This window comes from Equus asinus, chromosome 3 (genome assembly GCF_041296235.1).
Source record: "Equus asinus isolate D_3611 breed Donkey chromosome 3, EquAss-T2T_v2, whole genome shotgun sequence".
Taxonomy (NCBI): Eukaryota; Metazoa; Chordata; class Mammalia; order Perissodactyla; family Equidae; genus Equus; species Equus asinus.
The window spans coordinates 57,985,462-58,012,922 of NC_091792.1; the positions used below are offsets into that span (position 1 = coordinate 57,985,462).

The following is a 27,461-nucleotide window of genomic DNA, read 5'->3' on the forward strand; positions in this document are numbered from 1 at the left end:
ATTTTTCAGATTAATTATAAAGCTAGCAAAATATTGATAAATCTGACCAAAACAGTGCAAAAAATAGAAAAGTGCAGACATATTTTACTTGTACATACCAGCATGAAAAAGTAATAATGAAAGATTACATAATAGAATAACTATTCAAAGACTAATACACCAAAATAATTGCCGCTCTAGGAAGTTTCCCATTAAATTATTATCTAATGTTGCTTATTATTTGGGACATAGTAAGCAATTCAGTTAGATAAGAGATAATAGAAGAGATATTAAAAATTGGCAAGGAGGAGGGGAGGAAATTCAGTGAGTTGCCGAGTTAAAATGTGTGTATGTGTGGTGTAAATATCCAGAAAACAACAGCCTTGATATATACAAACAATCACCAGCCAAAGGAAGACACTATTTCCAGTAGTAGGGAAGAACCCAATTAGGACTAAACTTAGCTGTCCTAGACCTCTATGAAGAGATGTTCTAATGCTACTGAGGGACACACGAAAGTCCTGAATACATGAGAATTCATAATGAAGGTAATTCTCCCTAAGCATACTCATAAGTTTAATGCAATCTCAGTAAAAATAGTAACATGAATTTTTTTTGGAGGGGGGAGCTAGACAAAGGGAAAACAGATAAATAGAACAACAAGAAAATTTCTGGGAAAAAATGATAGGAGGCTAAGCATAGCAGAAAATAAAATACACAATAAAATGTGCATGAAAAGACAGAGATACTCAAGGCACAGGATTTAAATAGACCCAGATTAATAAGAGAATTTAATATAAGATAAAGTCAACATTTCAAATCAAGAGGAAGAGAGCGGATTCCTCAGCAAATAGTATAGGACAACTACTTATCTGCTGGAAAAAAAAAGGTTGGATCCACATATCACACTTATGCAAAAATAGATCCCAGGAAGATAAACCACTTTAAACATTAAAAATGAAAATATGTAGGGGCTGGCCCAGTGGCCCAGAGGTGACATTTGGCATGCTCTGCCTTGACTGCCTGGGTTCGGTTCCCAGGCGTGGACCTACACCACTTGTCAGTGGTCATGCTGTGGCAGCATCCCACACACAAAACAGAGGAAGACTGGCACAGATGTTAGCTCAGGGTGGGTGAATCTTCCCCAAGCAAAAAGAGAAAGATTGGCAACAGATGTTAGCTCAGGGTGAACCTCGGCCACCAAACAAAAATAAAGTGACAATGTAAGAACCATAAAAATGATGGAAGAACTGGATTGGGGGAAGCCCCTAAGTGTGACTCAAAAAAAACTAGAGGCAATGAAAGAAAAGATTAATTCATCCACATAATCATTCAATATGGAAAAAACATATTTTCCATATTGGAAGTCAAATGGCAATCTGGGAAAAATTATTTGCAACTAAAACCCTTAATACCAAAAGACCTCCTACAAATCAATCAGATTAAATAGTTTTTTTTTTTTTAAAGATTTTTTATTTTTTCCTTTTTCTCCCCAAAGCCCCCGGTACATAGTTGTATATTCTTCGTTGTGGGTTCTTCTAGTTGTGGTATGTGGGACGCTGCCTCAGCGTGGTCTGATGAGCAGTGCCATGTCCGCGCCCAGGATTCGAACCAACGAAACACTGGGCCGCCTGCAGCGGAGTGCGCGAACTTAACCACTCGGCCACCGGGCCAGCCCCCTAAGATTAAATAGTTTTAAGAAATAAAATAGGCAAAATATCGGAACAGACACTTCACAGAAAAAGGATGTGAAAAACGACTCAAATATGAAAAGTTACTCAACCTCAATTACAAGAAAAATACAAATTAAAACTCTAATGGTGTATTTTTCACCTATTAGATTGGCAACAATCAAGAACTTTGATCACACAATGTGTTGACAAGAGTTTAGAGAAACAGACACTTTCAAACATGTCAGTTAAAATAGTGAAAAGTTATGTAACCTCTATGGGGAACAGTTAGAAAATATCCCTCAAAATTTAAACTGTATGTATGTATTGGCTCAAAAGTTTCATTTCTATTCACATAACCTACAGATAAACTCACACATGTGTGAAATGGTGCATATACAAGGGTCTTTATCTCAATATTGCTTTTATTGATTAAAAAAATGGAAAAACTTAAACATCCATCCTAGGAGACTGATTAAATTAATTATTGTTTACCTGTACTGTGGCCTACAGTATGGCCTTTAAAGAATGCAACAGTTTTCTTTTTACTACTGTGGAATAATATTCAAATCTGTTGTCAGGTAAGAAAAAGGAAGACACAGAACATATGTGCAAAAATAAATACAAAGGGAAGATAAATTTTGTTTATATTTAATAATAAATATATATACTATATGTAATATAGTATTTATGTAAGTACTTATAAAGTAAAATTATAATATATAGTTTCATATGCAGACAATAGTCACAGATGTACCCATCCATCCAGCAAATATTTATTGAGCCTACTATGTGACACTGAGAATATGATAGTTAACGGGAATGACAAGTTCTTTATCTCATAGAATTTGGTGTGAGGACAGAAAGATTATAAATAAATAAGTGAATAGATAAACAAGATAATTTCTGACATTGGTAAGTGCTAAAAAGAAATAAACCAGCCAATGTTACAAAGCAAGAGCCCCAGTATAGAGATGGTTATATTTGACTGGCATAATATTTATAAAATATTTGTATCTATAACCAAGACAAAAGACAGAAGAATGGTCTGCACTGTTTACCGGCACCCTGTTTCTGCCGTGTTAAACTTGATACCTGACTGGAGATACATATATGGTCTCTTGTGGCCTTTATAGGCCCCTGACTTTACTACCGTCTTAATGAAGGGTGTTTAGATTGGGTGGTGAGAAAAGGCCTTTAAAATACATCTCAATCTGCAATGATATGTTAATATATATTTGTATGGATCTCAAGATTATTTAAATATAAATCTTAGAAACAAATCCCAGGTACATATCAGGCCAAAACTTCTAAGCTAAAGCAAGGACTTTGGTCCACTACAAAACAATTGAGCAAAGAGAATCGGCAATTGGTTCAATGGTGGTCTCATTCATGGCCTCTCTTCCCCAGGTCTGGACCCCAGGGTGGCTCATTTCCCTCATCCTCTTACTCCTCCAATCTTGAGTGTCTCTCATCCAGCTATCACCCCACAGCACTGTTTGCAACAAATGTTCCGTGTGTTATATGACCCAAGATTTGTAGGAGAAACTATAAAATAATGACATACTGAGATCCCAAAGAAAGGAAGTTGTTCCCTGGCCCCTGACCCCAACCTGGTCTCTCCATCCCCCAGCCTCCACAATTGCTAACTTCCATACTCTTGGATCCCAAGACAAGCCTCTGGTACACTGGCAAAGAACCTAGTTTTAATTAGTAAGCATTTTCCATTTTCTCCACAGTTGTCTGAAAATACAAAAACCTCCTAAGGTGTTTAATTTATACTCCTAAAATAGTTTATTTGCCTCCCTGGATGGGTACAGCTCAATCTCATTTTGGAAGTGTACTCTTTTTCCCTTAAGCTATCTCTATATAAACTATCGTGATGATGTTTTGTACAAATGGTTTTGTTAGAAATAAATTTAGTCTTATAAAATGTACTCATTAGAAATCCTTTTTATGCCGAGGATGATTCTAAAATATTTTATATACCTTCTCATTGCTTTTATGAGACAGCTGTCTTAGAGACCTCTCTTTACTTCTGAGCCTGCAAAGTACCTCAAAGAGGACTTGCATTTTGTATCTAAAACATGACAGAAGCTTTTTTATGGCGCACCATATACTTCGGATACACAAGATAATACCTGGAGTTATTCCTGTGGGCTTCTTTTCCCTACAACATTTAGCCTAGGTGACATCAAAATAACCATTTTAATTCAACATGCCCAGAATTGATCTTCCAAAGAAAATATTAAAATGACTCTAAACTCATTCAGAAACTGAAAGATAAACAGAAACAGCTGCTAAATGCCTCGCCAGCCAGTCTGAGATTCATTTCAATTACCCAACAAAAGTTACCTCAGGTGTAGCAGAGCATTTTCAAGTTAAATTTTATGTCCATTAGACATAAGCCTAGCGGCAAGTCTAAATTCCTCCCAGTTGTTACTTCCTTTATGTCTGATGGCGTTTTCTTAATTCTCTATTTAATTTTCTTTTAGCTTTTATAGATAGTTGTAAAGTGAGCGAGATGTAACAATTTACACAGCATTCAGTACCTGTGTTAGGGTCAATTTAACTTCCTATTGAAATCTTTTCCTAATATTGAGATTTTTAAGAAATATTTGTATTTTTCTGGTTGCCATTTTCCCCAACGAGAAATACAATCTAACCATTCTAATGCTTCTGGTCTGTAAATCTACATAAAGCAAGCCAGTTGCCCCACCCCCAACCCCCAGCTCAAGAGACATTTGTATAAAAAGTTACAAAAAAACTCCCCATACACTTCTGAAGCCCTTCACCCAAATCCCAGTGACAATACTATAGAAAGTCTCGGAGTATATACACACATTAACCCTAGAGGTATAAGAATTTGATTTTTACACTCTACGTCAAGGTTGGCAACCTACAACACACGAGACCAATATAAACTGATCCCACAGCTCCCTCCTTCTCTCCAAACTATGAGAGTGACAGTTGAGAAGACAATCCCTACTCGCATATACACACATTCACAGACTGGCATGTTGTCGTGTGCCCTGACCCCTCTCATACAGGTCAACATACTGATACACAGCCACCACCCTACGTAGCCCCCAACATAACAGAAGAATACCATTTGTCCACTAGATAGACTATGTCATATGACCACCATCCTTGAGCACGTATTGTGTGCCACGTAAAGGTGCTACATGTATTTCTTAACTGAGTACTTACAACCACCTTATGACGTAGACACATTACCCCAACTTTACCGAAAATGAAAATGAGACTCAGAAAAGTATAGCAACCTGCCCAATTCAAACACTAATACAAAGCGTTCTTTCCACTGCTCCATATTACAAAAGTACATCAACTTTTCCTCAAGATAAAAATAACATGGAAGTGCCCTTATGAACCTTTGAGAGTGCTCACATCTTTTATTTTGATGAAATTTTTTTCATATTGAGTATTGCTAAAAAAACTTAATTGCCTATCAACCGAAGCTTAGAAAACCTTTCGCTTCTCCAGAGTTTTTGTCATAATGGTCTTTATCTGGGTAGCTTTTGACTGATGTGCTCGTTTCAAAGTGTATCCTCGGTACTCCTAGACACTCAAACCCTCATTGTTCACAAAGGAAGTTTTTTAATTCAGATTCTTTGGCTTACTAGAAGACAGAAACCCAATTCGGTCTAACTTAGAGGAAACAGGGAAATCGGACAGAACAACCACACAAACAAACTGTGAAAAAGTCAAGGAAATAAGTGAGCCTCTGGGAAGCCTGGAAACAGGGCCTCGATGCTGCTGTGACCTGTTCTCTGGATATCTTCCCTCCACCTCTCTCTGAGTCAGCTTCATTCCCTCCAACAGGCTTTCCCTCCACCCCTCAGACATGGCCCCTGAAAGCTTTCAGGCTTCCATTTTCTGCTTCACCACCAGAGAGGTAATTCCAATTTGATGAACCTCAAAGAAGCATTTCAATTAGCCTGACCTGAGTCAGGTTCCTGCCTGCGCCTTTAGGAACAAAGTGTCACTGACAGCCCAACTCAGGAGCAAAGGAGAGACATGTTTGGGTATTTCCTCAAAAGAAGGAAGTAGTTGTCCCAACGCAGAAAGCCAATTTGAAGAAGTTTTTAAAGAACTTCTATTTATTTTTGGCAGACGGAGAATCCAGAAAATTTAAGCAATAGACTCAAAATCTGGAGACATATGGAAATAATGGTAAAAAGCAAACACTTTGCCGCTACTGCACTTTCTAAGCTGCAGAATAATGAGTTAAGGAAAATGAGAGATTGTGTCTTTAACTATAATATTTTATCTAAAGAAGCACACTTAAGATATTCAGATCCACTCTTTCCTCCTCAAGAATTAATGTTTCAAATAAACCAATAAGTGATATGTCTGTTTTTCTGTTCCAGTCCCCACCAGAATCACTGTTGTTAAGGCCACCTGGTGTCACTGCAAATATGAACACCACATCTTAAAAGTAATGATCTTCTGAACAATGTACCCTCTGAAGCCCTGCCATCCCCACCCGGACCTCTTGAAGCTCACTAAACGCAAGATGCTTTGGGCTCGATTTTCTTTTATACTGACATCACAGCATCTCTTACTTTGAAAAAAATCCTAAGCAGATGGCTCCAGAAACAAGAGCTTTTCCCCTGACACTAGAAACCACCATATCCTAATTAAAGACTGTAGATACATTTTCCAATTTCTGTTTTTATTATCTTTCTATCAACAAATAGAAAAGGGAAATCAGGAAAGGTTAAAATAAGCTGTTCCTTTTTTTTCTCCTTATCTCAAAGAATAACCTCAAAACCCAAGTTTCTAAGAATAAACCAAGGCAACAGTATGTGTGGATGTAACTTCTCTTCCCGAAGGTGCAGTTTTTATCACATCTAGCCCAGAAAAGACAGACATGGCCCTTTTCAATATCACACACCATAGCTTTTTAGGTTAACAACTAATATTTCAACTCTAAATAGATGGCCAAGTGGTCAATTAACTAGTCTTAAGGAGTCTTTCAAACTTAACCCACACAAGTCATACCATACCATTAGAAAGTTATTTTCCAGTCCCGGAAACTTAATTACTCATTTATATATAACGTGCTATATCTTTAACATCAGCCATTTCTTTGTTTTGTTATAAAACAGTTTTGAGTGAAAATAAGTTTAAGATACCTTATTACCTTAAAATTCGTACTTGAATATACTAGAGATCACAGCTTTTATTTTTAATGGCAGCTAAATGGTGGGTTATCATTAAATAACTCAATTGTCTGGAATTAACGTTACTTTACATCAATACACCAATAATTCTTTCATTCATTCAACAAACAATTACAGAGTACCAACTATGTGTCAGGCATTGTCCTAGGTGCTTAGGATACATCACTCAATAAAAAACACAAAGACCCTTGCCTTTTTTGGGGAGAGAGGCTGACAAATAATAAACAAAATAAATAAATGAGGTATCTACTGAGTTAGAAGGTGGGAAATGCTATGAGAACAGGGGCAGAGGACTGTGATGAGTTTGGGGCAAGAGGATTTAGAGCTAAGACTTGAAAGAGCTGAAGAAGTTAGCCATGGGGAGTTCTGGAAGAGAATTCCGGACAGAGGGAACAGCCAGTACAAACACCCTAGGGTGGGAAGGTATCTGGCATGTTCGAGGAACAGAAAAGAAGCCAAAATAGTTTGACCAGAGGGAAGGAGGGGGAGAAGAGTTAAGGATGAGATTAGGGAGAGAGCAGCTTTTGGAACTGAATGCATTAATAAATTCCTTTTTGAGAATTTAAATCACCATTTCCATCAGTATATTACACCTCATCTTATACTCGATAATAATGTTCCCTTAGTATCCTCCTGACAATCAGTTTCTCACTGCAGCTAATTTCACATTCTGTGTGACTGGTATAATTGTATGATTCCATCCAATTTAACATTCTCTATGTCTAAATTTCAGTTTGTGGCTGATATTGAAAAGTGATTAAAAAAATAAGGCAAGCATTCAATTATTCAGTCAATTTAAACTACATCATGAAAAAAATGCTCTGTGCTCATTCACGGGTAAAATAACATTGCTTTAAAATATTTATGTTGTCAAAAGAAGACCCGTTATTTGTAAATCTAAAACATTTCTGCAAGAAATAGATACTTAAGTATGACAATGCTATAGAATTTTTTTTTTTTTTAGAATATCACCACACCATACTACCAGGAAACGTCTTTTAAATACATAAACAACATCTTTCAGAACAAATATTGGATTTAATAAATGCCACAACAGTTGTGCTTTCCTAAAGAACCATGATTCCACACTGTTACCTAAACACATCTCTCTAGTGTGTCAGGAGGGATGCTTCTGCTGAAATAAGCTTTGTTATTGAAAGACTGAAAAAAATAAAGAAGTGCATGGTGACATCCACAGTATAGAAATGAAGCAACTCTGAGATTAGGGACAAGTGGCTTTTCTGTGCTTATGGTGAAAAGCAGATTGGCCCTGAGGTTGTAAGAAACAACACTGAATTGGAAAGGCCTTAGGTTCCCTACGTAAGTACAAATTCAAGCATAATTGAAACAAGAGGTGACCATGTTTATTGAGTATCTTTTATGTGCTAAGCTCTTCACTAGTAGCTGGAGATAGAGTAATAATAGTCATGGAACTTTGAGTCTAGTGAGGAGAGACGAATACTAAACAAATCATTACACAAACACAAATAAATCACTCATTGACAGTTACCATAAGTACGGTCTCCACTGAAAGAAAGCTCCATGTGTGCAGATCTTTGAATTAGTCACACATTATAGCTCCAGCATGGGGAACAATGCCTGGCATATAGTAAGTGCTCGCTACACATTTGTTAACTCAATTAATGAATTATGTGAAGGAGAAGTATGCAAGATGGAATGGGAGCATAGAACAAGAGCCTAAACAAATCTAAGGAATCAGTTGTGATAGTGAAGCTGAACTCTGGAAAATAAATAAGGAATAGGCAAAGGATCAGAGAGAGGGAAAGGAGAATTTCCTTTAGAGACAGTAATTTGTGGTAGCAAGCCTTGAGGAGGGAATCTTGGTGCTTTCTAAGGAATTAAAAACAGCCCAGAGCAGGGCTGGGGGAAGGGCAAAAGGGGTAAAGGGGAACATACGTATGGCGACGGACGGAAACTAGACTTTTGGTGGTGAACACGACGCAGTCTATCAGAAGCTGACATATAATGAGGTACACCAGAAATTTACACAATGTTATAAGCTAATGTGACCTCAATAAAATAACGAAAAATAATAATAATAAAATAAAAATAGCCCAGAGAGTGTATTGTGGGGGTTGGTGAGGGACAGGGCAGAGTGATGACGGACACAAGCAAAGGCCAGATAATGCAAGGCTTTGGAAACTTTATGGAGGAGTTGTAACTATTACCTTAACAGGGATAGAAAACCAGTGAAGGATTTTAAAGGGAGGCATGATATACTCAGATTTATGTTTTTAAGTAATTGTAGTGGCAATATGGAGAAAAATAAATTCTAGGATTCTATAGTTTTTTTTAACACTGAATTTAGCATTAAAAACATCTGGACAGAAGTTTCCTGAATTTGACTTAGCTGTAAAGAAAAGTTTCTGATGGGAAGAAAGTTAAGAATTAGAAGTAGGTTATCAATAGAAGACATGAATTTTGATCCAGTGGAAATTGTGTAGACAGAACTCTAAGAGGACCCTCTTCCTTGGCTTACTCCCATGATTATGTTATGTTATATTACAGGGCAAAAGAGATTGGCAAATGTAATTAAGATCACTAATCAGTTTACTTTAAAATAGGATGATGATCCTCATGGGCCTAATCTAATCACAGGAGCCTTTTAAAAGCCCAGAGTCTTCTCCCACTGGTAGCACAAGAAGTCATAGAGATTTGAAGCATAAGAAGGATTCTATGAGACAGAGGTTAACCATTGCTAAGAAGGGGGGTTCACAGGCAAGGAACTGAGAATGGCCTCTAGGAGCAGAGCCTGTCCATCAACCAGCAAGAAAATGGGGGTCCTAGTCCTATTACTGCAAGGAACTGAATTCTACCAACAGTCTAAATGAGCCTGCAAGCAGATTCTTCCCCAGAGGCTCCAGATAAGAGCTCAACCCAGCAGCCACCTAGATTTCAGCCTTGTGAGACTCTAGGCAGAGAACCCAGCTGAGTCCACATGGACTTCTGACCCATAGAACTAGATCATAAATGTGTGTTGTTTTAAGCCACTAAGTTTGTAGCAATTTGTTACACACCAATATAAAACTGATATGAAGATCTTTAAAAACTGTATTAGAGTGACCTTCTGAAAGGAAGTTGGTAGAATTTCATTTCTGTGTGTCTATTAGGTCATTTTGCCATAGCTTAGAAAGGAAGGCAAAGATGGTTTATCTAACTTTCCACTGTGGCAGTTGTTACCCTGGCAAACTCTGTCGCAGGAAGAATTCAGTCCGCTGCTGCCTACTTTCCAAGTATTCTACAAGACCACATGAACCAAAAACATAGATAAGCCCAGAGAATGTAAGGCATTGCCCCAGACCTTGGCCCCACATCTTGCCCTCATTTGTCACCATCCCCTTGTGCTGCAGAGGAAACTGGCTACCTCACCAACTGATGAGAGCAATATGGTCACCTTTTTCATGAAAAATAACTGCCTGTGCCAACAAATCACTATGTCCCACATACAGATGATAAGACGGCTTCTCTGCCTGGACACCTGCCTACCTTTGACCAACCAGGACTGACATTTTATTACACACGTGACTACCTAACATTCTCTGCTCTCTCATTGACCACCCCTTCATCTGTTGTCTAATTACTTTCAAATTTTGTCTCTTAAAACTGAGCAAATAATATAAGGAAATAATATCACAAATAATTACATTCACTGTATTTGATTAAAAATGTCAGAAGAGACACAAGTTTTTAAGAACCAGCTGCGCTAACAATCCCAAAATCTTGGTAACAACCTCAGCAAAGTTTCTCTATTGCTCCTCTCATAATTTGGCCCAGATTAAAAGCGGAGGCATGTGCTCTACTCCACCCAGTTTCTCAGAGACCCAGGTCCCATCTATTTAGTGACTCCTTCTAGGGTCTCAGAGTCCTCCTCTGGATCTTCTGCAATTGGTCAGGCTCTGAGGGAAAAAAGAAATCGTAAAGAAGATGGAAAACAAAGTCCGCTCTTAATTACTTTGGCTCAGAGGTGATACACATCACTTCTGTTCACATTGCACTGGCAAGAAATAGCCATATGGTCACATCTAAATACAAATGAGCTAGACATTATAGCCTGGCAGAAGTGAGCATGGAAATTGATGAGCCCTAGCACTGTATCTCCCACAAAAGGATAAGATGAAATCTGTGAATGATGCATAAGTTTTGCTTAATTGTGTTAGCAGTTCGCCTTTATTAAGGATTTGGAAATAAGTAGTTCCAGTTACTATTGCTGCATAACAGAGAACCCCAATACTGAGAGGCATAAAACAACCATTTTTTTAAGCTCATGGATTCTACCATTCCCAAATTCAGAAAAGACACAAAGGGGATAGCTTGCTTCTGCTTCGGGATAGTGTGTGGGGTCTCAGCTGGGGTGACTCAACAGCTAGTGGCTGGAATCATTTAGAGGAATCTTCATTTACACACCTGGTGGTTGATCCTGGCTGTTCACTAAAACAACTGAGGCTGTTGACCTGAGCACCTACACATGGCCTCTCACGTGGTCTGGACTTTCTCACAAAGGGGTAGCCTCAAGGAGTCAGATTTCTTACATGGCAGCTCAGAGTTGCAAAAACGAGTGCCTAGTGGACAGGCAGAAGCAACAGTCCGTTTATAACCTTGCCTCAGTCATTTCTGCTGTAGTCTATTGGTCTAAGAATTCACAAGCCCACCCAAATTCAAGGAGAGAGGACAGAGACCCACATCTCAATGGGAGGGTACCAAGGTCACATTGTAGAGGAGCATGCGCAATGAGAGATTTGTGGTATGCAATTTTGGAAAATTATCTTTGCATATATTATCTTAGAATCTCCCACATATATTATCTTAGGAATCACTAAATTTCAGTGTTTGAAAGGACTTTATATCTTATAGAACAGGGACTAGCAAACTACAGCCCACTACCTGTTTTTCGTAAACAAAGTTTTATTGAAATACAGCTGTGCCTTTTCCTTAGAGACTTGCATAATTGCAAGAGAGACCATATGACGGGCAAAGCCGAAAGTATTTACTCTCACTTGGGGTGTCATTCCTCTTAGTGAAAGGGGTTGGAAGCAAAAGTAAGTTAAGACATCAACATTTCTCTTTCTCTCTTTCAATATTTCAATATTATGCTTTAAAATAAGCGGTGTTATCCGTATTAGTCTGAGTTCTCCAGAGAAACAGAACCAATAGGATATGTATATATAAAGAGAGAGAAACATTTTAAGTAAATGGCTCACATGACTGAGGAGACTTGGTAAGTCCAAAATCTGCAAGGCAGGCCAGCAGGTTGAAGAGCCAGGGAAGAGTTGCAGTTCAAGTCCAAAGTCAGTCAGCTGGCAGAAGTCCTTCTTGTTTGGGGGAAATCAGTCTTTGTTCAATTACGGCCTTCAACTTGATTGGATGAGGTCCATCCACATTATAGAAGGTAATTGCTTTACTCAAAGCCCACCAATTTAAATGTTAATCTCATCTGAAAAAACACCCTCATGGAAATATCCAGAATAATGTTTGACCAAATACCTGAGCGCTGTAATGCAGTCAAGCTGACACATAAAACTAACCATTATAGTATATAACTCTTTTTTAATCTTTTTCTTGCAGTGAAAATAGCTCAAAATCTAGCGTATATGAAGCTTGGATTTATGTTCTGATAATTAGTCCTTTTATAGTAAGTAGTTTGTTATATAAAACCATGATTAATTGTGTCTGTCTGAGGGCATAGTCATGTAAAATACAACCAATTAATTTTTGTTGCTACATATAAATACAGCATCTTAACACATACCTTGAGTTTAATATTTCCTGAGTCCACATCACTAGTCAATTATTTTCTGTACCTAAGAAATGATAGGGGGTAGGGAGAAATTAGAATGCAACTAAGATTTTTAAGATAAGCTCTACTGAAAGTTTCAGAATCTAGATGGAACTTAAAGTATGGATATATCTGTGTTGCTTAATTCATTAGCTTATTTTAAAAATTCCATTTTTTATGTCTTAAAATTTTTAATTGACATTTAAATTCCAATGTTATTTCTTCAAACAAGATTGTCAAAACAAATATCTCTATAAATGACATATAAGCATTAAATGCCAGTTCAATACAATATGTGTAATAAAATTCCATTAGACCAAAAAAAAATACCAACACATTTTCTATGGAAATTAGATTTTAGTGAACTAGTCTTTTGGTTCTATACTTTTTTGAATCTAGGTTTAAAAATGTGGTTTTCTTTCTTGGTTAGCCATTTATAACAAATAGAAATTTTTGACTTAGAGGCAAAGAGATTTTAAGATTTGTTTGACTCTTGTTTATAATTCCTTTTTTGTGTGAAATTTGCTGTTCTTTTGTGATATACTTTTAAATTTCCTCTCTTTAGGTTTGGATGTGTGGAGGAGAAATGTTCGATGTTCCATGTTCTAGAGTTGGTCATATCTACAGGAAGTACGTCCCTTATAAAGTTCCATCTGGGACCAGCCTGGCAAGAGTGAGTAACGGGGATCAGAAGAAGTTGGGCCCGATATGGCTTTCTGTAAGCAGAATGAGCAGCCTCACATGTGCTATAATTTAAAGTACAGTCTGGCAGAAACACTTGACCAAAGTAAAAACTCCCCCCATTGCCATCCCATTTGGGAGACTTTAGAATATAGAGAGTTTCTGTGTTCCCCAGAGTTTTATTTCCATTCCTTAAGGAAATATTAACTATTATGCTAATCCTTGTTATTAATTGTTTCAAAGCACTTTCACATGCGTTCTATTTAATCTTCACGACTACCTTCTGAGGTTGGTATTTTGGTCTTTATTTTGTAGATGAGAAAACCCGAGGCTTAGCAAGGCAGCGTGTTCATGCTCACCTGAGTGATAAACAGCAGAATAGGAGTTTAAGCCCAGGTCTTTGGATGGACGTCCAGTACTTTCCTCCCACATGGAATGTAACAGGATGCCTAATAAGTCACATGGCGATAGGGGTAAATAGGAGACGGGGGCAGGCAGGGTGAATGCCCAAACACTGCCTTTTCATTTGTAACTAGAGCCAACTCTACCTAAAAGTTTACCCCATTCTCAAAATTCCAAAATTGGCCAAGCCCAAGATTTTTTTCAGAATTTTTTTGAATAAAACCTTTTACTTAGACCAAATGCAAGGATACTTTCCTCTTCAGCATTTTAGAATATTTTCATACATATTTGGGAGAACGTAGTCACAATATCTTCTCAAAACAATCCGGACAGTTTCTGTTTTCCATGTTACTTTCTTCATAGCTGGGTTAGTTCTGTTCACTACAATACGTACCTGCTACTGCTCAGTACAAATCTAGAAAAAGGATATTTTACCACATCCCTTTGCACAATGCTCCCCTAGGAGTCTATCCTGAATTTTTCATTTTGGTTCTTCTACTAGTTAGGCTGTATTATATAACTATTTGAGTTTTTTTATATAAAGCTCAATTAACTCACGAAAGTTTTTTAAAAATATAAACTAGTTCATCAGGATTCATTGACTATCAATCTCACAAAGTCAGAGCTTTTTCTGTCTTATTTGATATTCTACTCCCAGCATCTAGAATAAGGCCTGTAGGCACTCAACAAATATTTGTTGAAAGAATTAATTAGTCAGGAAAAACTAATACAAGAAAATGTTGTGGGTTTAAGGTCTTATGAAAATTTAAACATTTTAATGAAGTATAATAAAATTATCATTTATAGTGAGTCTTTTGGGGAGAAGAAGGATTCTTCCTTATTCCCTTCCTGATATTATCTATCCACAGTGTCCATTTTTTCTTAGTCACACCCATGACCTCTTTTACAGCAGTTTGAGCTGATAGTAACGACATTACATTACATACAACTTAAAGGGAAATAGTCATATTATTCCTCCCTCTCAAAAGATTAATCAGACATAAATAACATACTCCATTAAGCAGGCGTAGAAATACACTATTTGAAGAAAAGAAACTAATCACAAAATCATGAACTGGTTAAAGAGCTGCATCTTGGGTAAGGAAATATGATTTAATTTAGTTCTAAGGCTTGATGCATATAAATCTGAAAACTCACTCAGGAAAACAGCAAGAATTCACAAAAAGGTAAATGATGGAACAGTTTGAGCCTATATCATAAATCAGCCATGTGGGTATCATAATATCCCAAAGATAATGGCGTTCTGTCACTTATCCCTTTCACTCACTCATATGGTCCCCAGCTTGTGCCCCAAACTGAATCATTCATTTGCAAGCGTGTGCTTGGTTTGTGTCAAAAGTAGAGTATAAAAGTTGGGGGGGAAAGTTGTGCTGATCCAAAAGGGTTTATTTTCAAAAAGTAAAACTACTCATATATTTTCGAGAAAGAAATTAAGTACTTTTTCAAGGACTGTCAAACATAGGGAAACTAGGACTGGCATACAAAATTTTGGCAAAAAGTGAGTATTCATTCAAATGAGAAAAGTCCATAATTCTGAATTTTAATCTTTCCCACTTAAATTTTACTTGAGGGCTCATTTTTCTTTTTTTTTCTGAACTGCTAGAGCAATCAGAAAGTCATAAATATTGAAGCTCAGCTGTCACTCTAAGGAACATTTTATGATTTTTTAAATAAAAAAGTATATTAAAATGAAAAACAATTCTGATATTCTGTGGGAGAATCTCAGCTACCTGCTCCAGCCTGCATTATCACTAAATCATCGAAATGACGAGAGGCTTTAATGATGCTTCAAATGCTTGTCTACTCAATAGGGAGTTAATCTCTCCAGCCTCGTTAGGAAATGGAGAGGAAGATGGAAACTTGACTCCAAAGGCTTGTTTTCTTATTTTACAAAGCTTGTTTAAAATGTGCACCTTTCATTTATGTACCTATATAAATTGAGGATTCCAGCAGACTTCCAAAACACACACACACACACATACACACAAATGTGTGAACAGCCTGCAGTTCTCTAAATAGCATACGAGTGTGTATTATAGAAATAAATTCAAATAATTAGTTATTCAGTACCTTCTATTTACCTAGATTACAGTCTTGCTGGAAGAGACAAGATGTCCATATATAAAATCATTGGCCGACAATACAAGACAACAAATAATTATTTAAATGTATCCTAAAGACGTTACGGGTAGAGGGAAGAGGAGGGGAGGGAGTGGTATAGCTGTGACCTTCTTCAGTCCTGTCAAGTTAGAAGAATTGAAAGAGGACCTTCGAGGGCTCCTCAATTAAATCAACAAGGTTCTTAGAATAGAGGTTCCCAAGTTTAGGACCAGTCACCACAGTCAGTTCCTGGCCAAGTTTTCAGCCAGATCTGTGAACTGAGTAAAAGAAGAATCACAAAGCTGCATCTATCCAACTTAACAACATCTTTTTAATGCAGCAATTATAGACTTTTCTTCTTTTTTTATGTCAGGATACAAGATAGTAGATTTTTGTTAATGCCCTTATTTGGCAAAAATTAAAATTAGCATCCCTATGTCAGCTCCCACAAAATGCAAAAATCTGGGACACTATGACTTACAATTCAGCTTCATCTGGGAATCAGAGTATTCACTTATCATCAATAAAACTAGATACCTTACTGAGTCGGCTGAGTCCAATGTCAGGGCCCTGGGCACGTTGTAGTGTCTTTTCACCAGGACCAGCCAGTGCCTGCAGGAAGGCATGCTCACCCTCAGGGGTGTAAGGAGACTAGAAAGACCCCAGGGCTGTAGTGACATTCCTCCCTTCTCTGGGTTGGCACTGACCGTCATCATGGAAGAGTGAGCAGCAGATCCTTAGTGAAAGGCCCGCCGAGGCTCTTGCTGAGTGACACTGCACAGCCAGAGGTGGCTGAGTGGCAGATGGGCGGACGATTCTCCAAGAAAACCCTTCATTCCGGCAGGTGGCAACGTGAGGCAAGCACTCTGCCGACAGAGCAGCAAGTACTGGCACCTCACAGACTCCCCTGTGAATGCCAGTGTGTTTGGGGACAATCAAAGCTACTGGACCTGAGACAGGTGGCTCTAACAGCAGGGGCTTGACAGAGGTGCAGAGTAGTCACCCCATGGCTAAACATACCAGATGACTGCAGCACAACAGTAGTCTTCACAGGAGCAACTTGGCCCCATGAGAGTTTGCCCAGGAGGGCCCCGCTCCAGCCCTGCAGACTGTGGGTGGGGCGGTCCTGGAGGCTCACTCAGACTGCATAGGAGAGAAAGGTGGAACTGACCTTCGCCCTAAGTCTGTAAGGGACGTCAGAGAATGCAAATCAGGGGCTTCCATCCTTCTGTGTTTTGCCACTGACATAGTATCCATAACTTTTTCTTTGCACTTTATGACAACTATCATCCAAACTTCAGGATAAGATCTACAAAAACAAAGAAGTTAAATGCTCAAAATAATCTGATTGCAAAGGAGGACCTATTGTACTTGAAAATGTAACACATTAAAAGGGATAGAGGTAAACGCCAAGAGAACAGAGCTGGGATTGTGAATCAAGACCTGTCTGTCAGAGGCTTAACTTTCCTATCAACTGCCACTTGTAGGAGGGCTGAGAATAAAGAGGGGCAGCTGGGCAGTCATGGCAGGGCCTCCAGCATGAGCAAAATCCCAGGCAGGAAGGAGCGGGCACAGAGAATGACAAAGGATCGTGTTTAGGATCTCTGGAGTCACATCGGCAATATGCACTAGAGCAGACTCTGGAGGACCGTGTACGCAGACCAGGGTGTATACTTTTTTCTTGCGGTAAGAAAGTACTCATGGCTTTCGAACAGAAAGTTCCAGAATAAAAATAAGAGGGGTAAAATGGAAAGATGCACCAACAAGTAAATATTAAAGGGGAGAAAGACTAAAGAAAGTAACATGTTGAATGCAAGAAGCATTTGTAAAGAAAATTTCCTAAAAGGTTTTTATTGGTCTGCCACACTGTGCAAGGAGAAAGAGGTCAAATGTGACTATGAGGTTCTCATTGTGGTAACTGAGAAAATAGTATTAGTACGCAACAGGGATGTGAGGAAGGGGAGGGAGGAAGATGCTGGGATTGGTTTTAGATAGGGTGGGTTATAAATGACAGCTATCCGTGGGCTCAGAGAGAGCCAGATCTGGGAGACATGCACAGACTTCCCATGCAGAATCCCGAGAGCCTACAAAAAATTTTGCCAGATTTTCTTTACCAGTAGGTTTTCATTTTTGAACAAGTATTTATCACGCCATGCACTGTGCTAGGCCCTGGAAGTGTGAGTGATGAGCAAGATAAACACAAACCTTAACTTCTCATAACAAATGGCCCTAACTATGACAGTAAGGTAGAGTCCACACAGTCCCGCAATCTATGCATAGAATGCCAGGAGAAATGAACTCCAGACATTGTGAGGACGAAAGAAGGGTTGAGTGAAGATAATCAAAATCACTATGGAGTGAGATCTGTATCTTATATAGTTAACTTATTTATAAACTATTTTGCATAGGTTATAATGTTATCATTGGGATTATGATATAACAGAAGAGAAAGTATAATAAATAAATTATAAAGTATATGTCATAAATAGCAGGTTATTTAATATATAGTGATATATGTTCTATAAGAACAGATTATATTTAATGATCCTATAGGCTACACTGTGATCTACATACAAATTATAAATATTTTGGGGTTTATATATTGACTTAGGGTTTCTTAGCAGAATTCAATAATCTTTGAAGATTTCCTGTGGTTATTACACTTCTTGGGCACGAAGGTTTAGTCTGAGGTCTGAGGGAGAAGGGTTGTTTCACCTCTGTCAGCTGTGAAATGACTTCTTAACATGTTTCCCAAGGTGCCTTTCTTCCAGTGTCATATCTCTGGTGACATCCGGCCCTACTGACTCCACAGATCATCTCAGACTCTTGAAATTGGTGGGGGTAGAGGCAGGTATAGAGGATGTGGAGGAGGAGGAGGAGGAGGAGGGCTCCAATGTTGAAGCCAGACTACCCCAGCTCAATTAATAAATGCTTCCTCACTGTTCACCAAGGTGTCGGGTGTCCCTGTCTGAAGCAGCTGAAATGGAAGAACACAATATCTGACGTATGCAGCTCTCCCTTGTTTATGTCAGAAAAATACATCAGTAGAGGAAAGCATTAACAAGACCAAAATGACTAGCTTGATATCAGAAAATAAAATCACCGACAAGGCTATAAAGTATGGTGATGAATGGAAAGTCCGCACTCCCCAAAATTGACCTTTCCCCCTTGATGATTGTAAATCAGTTTACTCTCGTAAAGCTGCCCAGCAAATAAGAGCTGTGGCATGACAACCTTGGCCATCAACCGCATCCAGCACGGCTTTCCACTAGTCTTAAAACTACAGAGTTCAGATGCTTTATTTGAAACTATCATTGAGTTCAGGGATATGGTGGGCTCTCATGGGCATTCTCACAAAAAGCAAGAAAAAATGAATTCTTCCCAAAAGACTCAGTCTGCAAAAAAGGCTAAGACTTCTGTGCAGAAGCAATTCCTCTGAAAATAATAACTATTTCTAATTCTTCCTTACAATATAACAAAAAGGGCAATATGGCTGTCCAATACTTGTGTCAGGACCTTAAGATGATTCACATATTGCAAAAATGTATTTGTTTTTCTCTCCTCTTGGCCATATTTTAAAATACAATGTCTCCTATTTAGATGAAATTTTTTATTTAAAAAATTCAAGCATCTTCCATAAATAATATTTTATTATTCTCCATGACAGCTTCCCTAAAAATCAATCGTAAGTTTTTTTTTTTTTTGAGGAAGATTAGCCCTGAGCTAACTGCTGCCAATCCTCCTCTTTTTGCTGAGGAAGACTGGCCCTGAGCTAACATCCGTGCCCATCTTCCTCCACTTTATATGTGGGACGCCTACCACAGCATGGTCTGCCAAGCAGTGCTATGTTCGCACCCGGGATCCAAACCGGTGAGCCCTGGGCCGTCGAAGCAGAATGTGCGCACTCAACCGTTGCCACCAGGCTGGCCCCAATCATAAGTTTCTTATGTGACAATAATGGTTCAATAAATTATTAAGATATGATGAGTCCATTGCATGTTAGGAAGATAAATGTCATCTCCGGCCTCAAAGCAGGCTCAGGTTGGAGAAATTCTTCAATAAATATTTATCAAGTACCTACTATGTGCCAGGCAGAAATGTGTAGAGCATGCCACATATCCTAAGCCAACAGCATTGAGACCTTCCAGTTAGATCAAACTGCCCCTTTGTAATGGAATGTCACCTCACCCAAGGACATTGCCCCACGCTGGAGATAAGTTTCTGGCACACAACACTGGTAGAACACTTACACTCACCCTTTAGTGATGTCTCTTTTTTTGAACATTGGGCATTGTATGCTCGTTTTGCATATGAGGAAAGTAAGACAAAGTAAAACTATTCTGTCTGCCAAGGACCTAGAGAGAGGAGAGGGAAACATGAAACACACATTTATTCCCCACTGCTAGATTCTCACTTACTCTCTTAATTCCCAACCCAGGGGTATCAGAATTTTTTTTAAGCATCCATATGTTTCTTATCTGTTTGTTTAATAAATCACAACAGAATCACAAATTGTCTTTAAAACTTTTCAACAATATGGACGTAAAGCACAGACTTATCCTACTAGAAAAGAAAGAGAAGTAGCAAATCTCTGACAGGTACAGTCTCCTGTCACTTGGAAATATCTTGAAAAAAACGTGTGAGGTAAAGACAACAACATTATCTTAAAGCTCAGTGATTTCCACAAAACTTCTCAAAACTAACTTTTAGTTTGGTTTTCTCCCTATTTATCTGCTCTACATATTTTTTCCCAAACACTCCCACGGGTGCTATCTTCTTCCCAACATTAAAGCATTTTGCTCAATTTAATTGTTTCAAATATTCCTCAGTGCTTTCCCAAGTTTCAGCTCAGCCATGGCTTGTGAATCAATTAGCTAATGCTTTCTAGTGTGCAAAACAGAGCTTGTAATTGAGACAGGCAATCCCCAAACTATGGAAACAATATTCAACATTTTCGGGGCTATGTAGTGAGGACCAACATTTCGCATTAGTTTTCTGTCAAGCCTATTGGAAAATTTTATAGATTAAATACAAGATTTAAATGGGGGGTCCTAGATATTTACATGATAATTAGCTGCCATGATTAATCATTACATTTACTTTGTCATTCTTAATGAAATTAAAATGGGAATTATTTTCTCTTTCCTCTGGTACATTTTCCAGTCCGCTTTTGGTCACTCTTTCGTCTAGGAAGAGTACCTTGGCACTTTATGCTGTTATTTAGCATTTATATAGCTTTCTTTGTTCAAAGCACTTGAGAAACAAACTACTTTGTGAGCCCTATTTGTGGACTAGGGGGAATTATAATTGCGTTTTCATCATTATCCTCATTAGAACTGAACATTTTCCTGCATTCACAACTCCACTGGAGACTCGCAAAGGAGAAAGCTTGCTTAGGCAAAATAGGTCCCTGCTGCTACAAAATTAAGCTGCTGAAACTTAAGCAAATTAAGATATTTTGGCATGCCATAATCTCAATAGCCAAAATGCAACTTTGCGAGAGGGAGCAGGGCTGGCTGCTTTATAACTCTGCCTCTAGGACCCCAGTTGGATGATGAAGCCACAGAAGCACCTGGATAGGAGGGACTCATTTTGTGGAATTATCTTCTTACCATGAGATGTGTAAATGCACAGTGACACTGTGCTTGCTGTTGTTAGTGCTCGTGGAGTCGATTCCAGCTCCTAGTGACCCTGTGTACAGCAGAGTGGAACCCTGCCTGGTCTTTTTGCACTATCCTCTCACTTTCTAGCCTATATCATCCTCATTATCTTCCAGCCTAAGACAGTGCTCCACTGCCATTCATAGGGGTTTTCATGGCCAATTTTTTCAGGAGTGGCCAGATCCTTCTTCCTACTGTCTCTTAGTCTGGAAGCTCTGCTGAAATCTGTCCACCATGAGTGATCCTGCTGATATTTGAAATCCCAGTGGCATAACTTTCAGCAACACGCAGTCACTACAGCATGAGAACCTACAGATAGGCGATGTGGTTCCCTGACTAGCGAACGAGCCCAAGCCATGGCAGTGAGAGCAACGCAACGTAACCACTGGACCAAGAGTGCTTGAGGCCTCTGCTGTTTCATTTCCATTCTAATCACTCTTGTTTCTAATAGTTTATTAGTTCATGGCAAGAATTCCATTTCCAACTGTAATTCCAACCCAAATATACCTCCTCTTTTGATGTTATTTGAAGTGGAGAAAATAATTCCATTTGGTACTCTGTAAACTGAGAAATGGTCAAAAACCAATTGGCAGCTTTGTGATGACTGGATCTTTTTAACTCTGAAAATAGTTTATAAAAGTAAAATTTCACAGATTGCCTAAACCTTGAATAGACACAATTTTCAACCTAAGGACCCTGAATGAACTATTAAAAACATAGGGATTTTTTTTCTACCTGTTTTGAAAGCATGGAAAATAAAACAGGGCCTGCTGATAACAAATGAAATAAATGCTGTAGCGCCGTTTAGTTTAACCACAGTCTGTTTGAATGCTCGCTGTGGATGCTCTTGTAAGGGAACAAAACACTTGATACCCTCTTTGGCTGATGGTTAGAAAATACTGGTTGAGGGGCTGGCCCCGTGGCCGAGTGGTTAAGTTCGCGCGCTCCGCTGCAGGCGGCCCAGTGTTTCGTTCGTTCGAATCCTGGGCGCAGACAGGGCACTGCTCATCAGACCACGCTGAGGCAGCGTCCCACATGCCACAACTAGAAGAACCCACAACGAAGAATACACAACTATGTACCGGGGGGCTTTGGGGAGAAAAAAGGAAAAAATAAAATCTTTAAAAAAAAAAAAAAGAAAAGAAAATACTGGTTGAGATTTTTTAAAAGTAGCAAATGTATTAATAAAATCTACAAATAAGATCATACTGCCTTTTGTACTCAAGCTGCTGTAGCATGAGACACCATTGGCTTGATTGCCGGAAATGAACGTCCTTCAGTTTATCCCCCAGGTGTCTCTAGACAGCCCCAAAAGGCTTCCTCTCACGTGCTCACATACCCATTTGTCAGATGCAGTACCCACTCTGCACCACCCCTCACTTGCTTCTTCTGCTTGTGTGCCCCCTTGACTCAGTCTCTTGCCTGTGAAGCCATTGGAAAAGCTATACCACCACCACCATTCACAATAAGAGCATCAGCTTCTAGCTCGTGGTGCTGTCTTTGAAGAAACCAACCCTCAGTCCTCAACGGACCAGAACTTCCCTGGATCCTGGATAGGCAGGATGGCCAACTCCTAGCTGTGGGTCATACATCCTCACTTGAACACAAAGACCTCTGTTTATATTGGGCTCCCTTCAACACTTCCAACAGCTACTGGTTTTCTCCATTTTCTCAGAATTTCAAGAAACCAATCATGAAAAATAATTCCATTAGATTCTAATCCTCAATCTCAGACAAATATAGTCTTAAGGGATGAAAAAAAGTAAAACAAGATAAAACAAACAGAAACTATTCTTTCACTTTTGTCCTATCATCCTATTTTTTGCTTCTGAGGCTAGGTTATAAAAGGCATCGCGGCTTCCACCTTGATCTCTGGGATGGCTTGCTTTGGGCGAAGCCAGCCACTGCATCATGACGACACTTAAGCAGCTCTGTAGAGAGGCCCAAATAGGGGAAAACTGAGCCCTCCTACCAATAGCAAGCACCAATTTGCCAGACATGTGAATGAGCCACCTTGGAAGAAGATCTTCCAGCCCCATTCAAGGGTTAAGATGACTGCTTCCTTAGCCAAAACCTGACTGAAACTCATGAGAAATCCAAGCCAGATTGCCCAGCCAAACCACTCCAAGTTCCAGACCCACAGAAACTGTCAAAGATAAAAAAAGTTTGTTACTGTTTTAAGCCACTCCATTTTGGGATAATTTGTTATGTATCAACAGATAACTAATGCAGCTGTTTCTGTTTACCAGTCCTTCATTGCAACGTTCAGCCTAACTTTATCTTAAGGGACAATGATTACCTCAGGTGGCCCATTTGAAGCTTAAAAATTAAGCAAGCTTGTGCATCAAAGGATACTGTCAACAGAATGAAAAAGTAACTCATCAAATGGGAGAAAATATTTGCAAATCATGTATCTGATAATGATATCATATATCTGATAAGGGGTTAATATCCTGAATATTAAAGAACTCCTACAACTTAACAACAACAAAAAACAACCTGATTTAAAAATGGGCAAAGAACTTGAATAGACATTTCTCCAAAGAAGATATATAAATAGCCAATAAGCACATGAAAAGATGCTCAACATCACTAAACATTAGGCAAATGCAAACCAAACCCACAAAAAGATATCACTTCATGCTCATTAAGATGGCTATTATTTTAAAAAAATCAAAACAAAACAGAAAACAGTGAATGTTGGAAAAGATGTAGAGAAATTGGAACCCTTGTGCACAGTGAGAATATGAAATGGTGCAGCCACTGTGGAAAACAGTATGGAGATTCCTCAAAAAATTCAAAATAGGATTAATATATGATCCAGAAATTCCACTTCTGGGTATATATACAAAAGAACTGAAAGCAGGGACTCAAACAGATGTTTGTACACACGTGTTCATAGTAATAGTCAAAACAGAGAAGTAAACCAAGTATCCATTGACAAATGGATAATGAAGGTGTGGTATATACATACAATGGCTTATTATTCAGCCATTAAAAAGGAAGGAAATTCTGACAGATACTACAAAATGGATGAACCTTGAAGACATTATGCTAAGTGAAATAATCCAGTCACAAAAGGACAAATACTGTCTGATTCCACTTACACGAGATATCTAGAATAGTCAATTCATATGTGCAGAAAGTAGAATGATGGGTGCTGGAGATTGAGAGAAGGAATAATAAGGAGTTATTGTTTAATGGGTTTAGAGTTTAAGTTGAGGAAGATGACAAAAGTTATAGAAACAGATGGTGGTGATGCTTGCACAACCATGTGAATTTTTTTTTTAAGAATTAAGGTGTTTTATTTCTTTGTAAAAATACTCATCAGGAGTAGTTTTAACACTCATTCAAACTATATCTCTTATAATTTATGCTAGAGAATGAGCGTTCTTTTCTATGCCTTGGCAAATTTTTATTGCCTTTTTAAGTTTGGATCCCCTTCCAATATTTTATCCTTTATGCTTCCGATGTTGTGAAATATATGCCATAGTTCCTGTGATGTGAAGATTTTGCTGGTCTCACTTCCTCTGAGACATCTTCATCCCTTCATCACATGCATTTCCTCATTTACGTTAATAAACACGCCCTCACCGAGTTCCCTGGCTGCATTTCTGGAGTCTCTCAAATGACAGTAATGTCAACATTTCCATGGTCAATCATTTCTTCTAGAAATTCTGTTTGAATTTCACTTCCAGCATTATAACTTTTTGTTTCTTTGCTGCATTTTCATCTTTGTTGACTGGTTTTCTCTTTTCTATTAACCATTTTTGTAAAATACCACCTGGGTTGATCTGTGGGAAACCAGAAAGCAACACAACTATGTGCTTTGCTGTCTGTATGTGAACTGGCTAACAGATGTGGAATGATGAGTCACCAACAAACTTTGAAAGAAGTGATGTGATTGGTCACTAATCATAATGTGCATCTGTTATTTACAAAGTGATTTGTGGCCTGAAGAGCTAAAAGCAACTTTTGTACCTTATGCAATTACTCACAGTTAACATACCACAGTAACTGAACTCTGAACTGTGTTTTGGGGAGCATGTAAATTTCCTTAATGCCACTGAACTGTGCACTTAAAAAAATGGTTAAAGGGCAAATTCTATGTTTTGTATATTTGCAACAATAAAAAAAACTAAGCAAGCTGATCCTAAAATTCATCTAAAAGTGCAAAGGACCTAGAATAGCCAAAATGAGTTTGATAAAGAACAAAGCTGGAGGACTCACATTAGCCGATTTCAAGACATTCAAAAGCTACAGTAATCAAGACAGCAGGTATTAGCAACAAATGGATCAACGGAAGAGAATAAAGAGTTCAGAAATGGATTCTTGCATATGGTCACACATTTCTAAAAAAAAAAACAAAGAAGAAAAATTGTGAGGATAGGCAAAGATTCCTTAGATATGACACCAAAGTCACTTATCACTAGAAGAAAAAATTGATAAATTGCACTCCATTGAAATTAAGACCCCCTGCTCTTCAAAATACGTTGTTAAGAGAATTAAAAGGCAAGAAACGGACTGGGAGAAAATATCTACAAATCACGTTTCTGACAAAGGACTTGTATACAAAATGTATAAAGAATTGTCAAAGCTCAGTAATAGGAAAACAACCCAATATTTTAAATGGGCAAAAGATTTAAATAGATCACCACAGAAGATACACAGATGGTAAATAAGTCCATAAAAAGATGCTTACATCATTAGTTATTAGGGAAATGCAAATTAAAACCATAATGAGATAGCACCACACATTTTTATAATGGCAAACATAAAAAAGACTGACCATACTGAGTGCTGGAAAGGTTGTAGTCACTGGAGTGCTCATGCACTGCTAATGGAATGTAAAATGGTACAGCCACTCAGGAAAATAGTTTAGCAGTTTCCTTAAAAGTTAGACTACCTAGGAGCTGGCCCGGTGGCACAGAAGTTAGTTTCGCATGCTCCACTTTGGTGGCCCAAGGTTCATGGATTCAGATCCCAGGCACGAGCCTACACACCACTCATCAAGCCAGGCTGTGGCAGTATTCCACATACAAAATAGAGGAAGAATGGCACAGATGTTAGCTCAGGAACAATCTTCTTCAAGCAAAAAAATAAAAAAGAGGAAGATTGGCAACAGATGTTAGCTCAGGGCCAATCTTACTCACACACACACAAAAATGCTAGACTACCTAGCATATGACCCAGCTATTCCACTTCAAGGTACTTACTCAAAAGAAATATAAGTAAATGTCCATACAAAGATTTATATAAGATTGTTCACAGCAGTTTTATTTGTAATAGCTCAAAACTAAAAACAACCCAAATGTCCATCAACAGGATAGGCAAATTGTGGTATATCCACATGATGGAATATAGTAAAAAGGAATACATGCAACTATGTGGATGACCCTCAAAATAATTATGCCAGACAAAAGAAGTCAGACGAAAAGAGCATGTACTTTATGATTCTATTTATATAAAATTCTAGAAAACGCAAACTAAATTATAGTGACAAAGAGTAGATCAGTGTACAACAGCAAGAGTGAATCATAACATAAACATGTGGACTGTGGGTGATAATGACATATCAGTGTAGGTTCATCAACTGTGACAAATGTATCACTCTGCTGGGGGGTGTTGATAATGGGGGTGGCTATGCACATGTGGGGGTAGGGGGTAGGTGGGAAATCTCTGCATTTGACCCTCAATTTTGCTGTAAACCTAAAACTGCTCCAAAAAAGTAAAATCTCAATAAGTTTTTTTTAAAACCTCCATCAGTGTTTCCCTGGATATGATAGAGGTGCCAAAGAAAGGAAACAAGGAGAGGGATTTCAAAGGGGCCTATGGAAACATTTGGAAACATTTGATATGTTCATCATCTTGATTGTGGTGATAGTTTTACTAATATACACATATGTCGAAAAGTACCAAATTGTACACCTTAAATATGAGCAGTTTA

At 38.3% G+C, this 27,461-nt stretch overlaps 1 protein-coding gene across 1 annotated transcript in view; it reads left to right on the plus strand.

The window, feature by feature from the left end:
* Positions 1-27,461, plus strand: part of GALNTL6 (polypeptide N-acetylgalactosaminyltransferase like 6) — a 1,096,422-nt gene that overhangs the window by 996,157 nt on the left and 72,804 nt on the right. The window contains exon 9 of the mRNA XM_014842142.3: positions 13,216-13,323. Coding sequence (XP_014697628.3) covers positions 13,216-13,323 — 108 coding nt within the window. The remainder of the gene's footprint in view (positions 1-13,215; positions 13,324-27,461) is intronic.